Source organism: Aedes albopictus, chromosome 2 (assembly GCF_035046485.1).
Source record: "Aedes albopictus strain Foshan chromosome 2, AalbF5, whole genome shotgun sequence".
NCBI classification, from domain to species: domain Eukaryota; kingdom Metazoa; phylum Arthropoda; class Insecta; order Diptera; family Culicidae; genus Aedes; species Aedes albopictus.
In genome coordinates this window covers 109,276,591-109,281,592 of record NC_085137.1, presented here as the reverse complement: position 1 = coordinate 109,281,592, position 5,002 = coordinate 109,276,591, and the positions used below count along the sequence as shown (strand labels likewise).

Here is a 5,002-nt window from a genome sequence, read left to right as displayed (position 1 = left end):
TGTTTCAAAAGCCACGCAACGTTTAGGCTTTATCCTCAAAATTGCCAAAGATTTAACGACCCACATTGTCTCAAGACGTTATATTGCTCGCTTGTACGTCCAATTCTTGAAAATGCCTCTATTGTATGGTTTCCGCATGAGGTTTCATGGTGTTTGCGGATAGAAAGAGTTCAGAAACGTTTTGAAATTTTAGCTTACCTTTAATGAACTTTTGGTTTCACATGCTGATCATTTCTAGGGTTACCATCCATCCTGATTTAGCAGGACATGTCCCGATTTTCGACTAATTTTGGCCAAAATTTCTTAACAAATCCGATGAGTTTTACTCATTTTCGGGAAAATACATGATTTTTCATGCTGTGTTGATTGGAGCCCTAATCATTTCATCAATTTCACTGCGTTTTAATCTCGGTTTAAGCATACTGAACCACTAATTTTCAACAAAAAAAAAATAATCCGAAAAAGGGTATTTATTCTGTCTGCAGAGATCACTACATAAACAATAATTTACATGTAAATGTAAATCTGACTACCTGATCGGTTTAATTAACTATAAAATAACTCTGGTTACAATATATTTAACTCTACTACAAACATGGTAGAATTGAGAGTGTTACTTCACTATTTTTGTTATTTTTACGACCAAGATAGTAATTTTTACTTCCAAATGTGCTCGAGCTTAGTGAGTATTTTAAAAACACGGAGTTGTTAATTTTGGAAAACGGGATCAACTCAACTATGTTTCAGTAAATTTCACGAATTTCATGATATATTTAACAAAATGTTATGCTGTATATATTTAACAAATTGTTATAAGATGATTTAAATTTAAATATATCATATTAGTATTTGGCAGTTCTGGCCGCCCCTCTGTATGGAGACCAATCAATATCAAGCATCTTCAAAGATTTTTGAGATAATAGTAAGTGGAGCTATGTTAGATCGTGCAAAGAATTATATTTCCTTTGACCAACATGGTTTCATGCCAGGAAGATCCGTGACATCAAACTTGTTGAATTTCACTTCCAAATGCTTAGCTTCCATGGAAGTCAAAGCACTAGTGGATGTTGTATATACATATGAAAGCCGCATTTGATAAAATTGATCACCAGATTCTCGTCCATAAACTTTCTCGACTTGGGTTTTCCTTGAGACTGGTTACTTGGCTGAGTTCATACCTTACAGAACGAGTTCTACGTGTGAGGATTAACAACATTATTTCGTCGCCCTTCTCTACAAATCAGGAGTTCCACAAGAAAGTAATTTAGGGCCCATATAGCCGAGGCGGTAAACGCACGGGTATTCAGCATGACCATGCTGAGGGTGACGGGTTCGATTCCCGGTAGGTCCAGGATCTTTTCGTAAAGGAAATTTCCTTGACTTCCTTGGGCATAGAGTATCTTCGTGCCTGCCACACGATATACACAAAAGGGTCATTGGCAGAGGAAGCTCTCAGTTAATAACTGTGGAAGTGCTCATAGAACACTAAGCTGAGAAGCAGGCTTTGTCCCAATGAGGACGTTACGCCAAGAAGAGAGAGAGAGAGAGAGATTGTTTGTTTTGTTTTTTAATGACGTCTCGTTGCTTTTTGATGACGGTTTGCTTGATCCATGATTGTTTCAAAAGCCACGCAACGTTTAGGCTTTATCCTCAAAATTGCCAAAGATTTAACGACCCACATTGTCTCAAGACGTTATATTGCTCGCTTGTACGTCCAATTCTTGAAAATGCCTCTATTGTATGGTTTCCGCATGAGGTTTCATGGTGTTTGCGGATAGAAAGAGTTCAGAAACGTTTTGTTCGAATGGCGTTGCGAAGTTTACCATGGCGAGATCCAGTTAACCTACCGCCATATCCGGCGAGATGTCAATTGCTTGGTTTGGACACACCAGAACGTCGGCGATAAATTCAGCAGGCTGTGTTTATCGCAAAACTTATAAATGGGGAAATTGATTCTCCAGAGCTGAGAGCGATGATCAACTTCCGGATTCCTAGTAGAGAGCTGCGATACTCAACCCTGCTTGTGCACAGATTCCACAGAACCTTGTATGGCTACAATGAGCCTATCGCCGCATGTATTCGGACATTTAGCATTGTGGAAGATCTGTTCGAGTTTGACGAGCCGTCCAATCGTTTTGCAAACAGAATTCGACGATCTGGTTTACTTTAATATTAGATTGGTTGTGTATTGTAAGTACTGTAACGTGACAAGTGTTGTTTATGTTTAAGATTAAGTTAAGTAAATGTGTGTTTTATGTATTCTAACAGTTTATGTAGACCTTAAGGTCCGATGAACTTAAATAAATAATAAATAAATAAATAAATAAATATGTGAACATTGAGGAGAAATTAGATGTGAAATATGAAATTTACAAAAGAAATCTTGATATTTGGATGTTCTTCTGAGAGAATCTAGATCCCTTAGGAAAAATATGGGATACCTTATAGTGAACTTGAACTTTTCTGGGGTATTATTATTTTTTTTTATTATAGAGGTTTTAAACCATCTGGTTCATTCGCCTCTGTGGGGTATTAATGAATGAATTTATCTAAAGGAATCATAGAAGACTTTTTGCAAAACTCGTGAATCATTCGTTGCCAGATTCTAAGATGTTTTGATTTGGTTAAATTGCTGGCGCATTTTGTGACAGTATCCATGGTAGTATATGAAAATATTTGAAAAGAACTCACACACAAAAAAACATTTTATGGATTCTTGAAAAGAGCGGATTCTTGATGATATTCTGACAAAATTTTTCGATCAATTTCTAGCTCACTAGTTGAAAATTTTCTTGTCATGGCAGGAAAAAATTGAGAGAGACATCTTCAGAGTATCTCTAAGGGAGTTATTGAAAAAAAAAAGAATGAGTTTCCGAATAAATTTATGGTTGAATTCACTGACTTTTTTGCTAAATTTCAAAAATATTTGATGGTAATTAAAGTTTTGTTAAAGTCGCAGATGTATTTCGTAGGTTCTCCTACTTGTTCTTCTTGTTAGCGTAACCTCCTCACTGGGACAAAACGTACTTCTGTGTTTTAAGAACATTTCCACAGTTATTAACTAAGAGTTTCCTCTGTCAATGCTTATGTACTTATATCGTGTACGGCAGATATAAAGATACCCTGCTCAAAAAAAAAATCCGTATTTTTATAATTTTGCTACTTCTGATTTCAGTAACTTTTCCAATAAATAAACACTAGAGATCAGAAAACGAATTATTTGTTTGTTTATTAGATTCCGGCGATTTTATTCTTTTATGGGTCATTCTTCCTGTAGAAAACGAATTGAATCGTGCAAAAATCAAGCTAATCGGCTTATGCATACGTGAGTTTTATTGCCTACAGTATTACAAATTAATTTTAGATATGAAAGATAGGGTATCCCAGAAAGTATGGGCGCAACTTTGCAACTCTGCCATTCGGGGATGGATGCATAAGCAAGCTTCATTTACACCTGAAATGCACAAATCCCAAATGTAGTAGGCTTAAAATTAAAAATAAAATCCGATGCACTGATTTAGTTTTTCATGAGATAACTGCACATAAAAATGAGAGTAGGTACTGAAAAATAGTTGCCCATTGGATTTGTTGGAATTTTACCACCCTACAGAACATTACATGAACAATATTGGATTTTTGTGTTGGGGTGGTGTGGGTAAAGTGGACAGGTGGGGTAAAATGGACAGGGTACAGTTTCATGGCTTTAATTGTTTTTCAAAATGTTTTAACGATTGAAGCTTATGCCCAAGCATGAAAAACTGGCAACACTGCCGAGCTAAGCTTACTGTGTTTTCTATTCGCTGTTTTTTTTACCGTTTTTGACACGTATTTATCATCGTATTTTTTAAAATTTATTGACCATTCATTGACAACTAGTCATCTGTCCTTGAATGTAGTGTTGTTTTTACCGGTTTGCTGTGAATTCGCTGTTAAATTGTAAAATTTTGTGCTCCGTTCCTGAAAGTTCCTGCATCATCGTTTGGATAGCTGTTGGACCTTTGCTACCTGCCGTACGCCGTCATAGTTTTGTCCACATCGTGCTGTTGTCTACACTGTTGACTACTTGAAGGCGTTTAGCTTGTGACCACGATGAGCACGGAGAATAATTGCACCAAATGCAACCAGGCTATAACTGGCACTGATTTCGTTTTGTGTCGTGGATACTGTGGTTGCATGTCGCATATGCAGTGTTCTGGTCGTACGGGCGTCACACGTGCGCTTATGAACTACTTCACGACACACCGGAAAAACTTGTATTGGATGTGCGACAACTGTGCAGAACTGTTCGAAAACTCCCATCTCCGTTCTATTACGAAAATTGCTGATGAGAAGTCGCCTCTGATGTCTCTTACGGAGGCAATCAGCAACCTACAGACGGAAATTAAGCAGTTGTCGTCCAAGCCTGTTCCTCCTGTTTTACCGCCTGTTCCTTCTGCTCAATCTTCTGCCTTGAGACGCTGGCCTACCATCGATCCCGTGAGACCTGCCAAACGACCCCGTGGGCTGGATTTGCCTCAAAAAGCAGCCGAGTGTCAGTCTGGTTCTAAGCAGACAGGAGAGAATGTGGTATCTGTCCCCACCTGCGAAATACCGGCGGACAAATTCTGGCTCTATTTGTCCCGTATTCGACCCAACGTTTCAAATGAGCAAATCCTAGCGATGGTTCGAGCAAATATCGAGATGGACACAGACCCTGAGGTCGTGAAGCTAGTTGCGAAAGGAGTAGATACTAGTAACATGACCTTCATCTCCTTCAAAGTCGGCCTGGACCCGGCTCTAAAGGCTGTTGCGCTTGACCCTTCGACGTGGCCTGAGGGAATCATGTTCCGTGAATTTGAGGAGTACTCGACCCGAAAATTTCGGAAACCTTCCGTAGTAGCACTGACACCAACATCCGCCACGCCACATGCAGACAAAATGCAGCAATAAACTACTGCTCAACGCGCTCTTCTTTGGACGGTGGGGGCTCTCGAGCCCCCATCACAGGCGAGTATTCCAATAT

At 38.8% G+C, this 5,002-nt stretch overlaps 1 protein-coding gene across 1 annotated transcript; it reads left to right on the top strand.

Annotated features, from left to right (window-relative positions):
- Positions 1-4,089: 4,089 nt before the first annotated feature.
- On the top strand, positions 4,090-4,929 carry LOC115264397 (uncharacterized). Its single transcript, XM_029868069.2, has one exon. It carries the CDS (start codon positions 4,090-4,092, stop codon positions 4,927-4,929), a length of 840 nt encoding a protein of 279 aa, XP_029723929.2.
- The last annotated feature ends 73 nt before the right edge of the window (positions 4,930-5,002 follow it).

Coding starts and splice junctions, on each gene's coding strand:
- LOC115264397 (XM_029868069.2), top strand. CDS start 4,090: ATGAGCACGGAGAATAATTGCACCAAATGCAACCAGGCTATAACTGGC.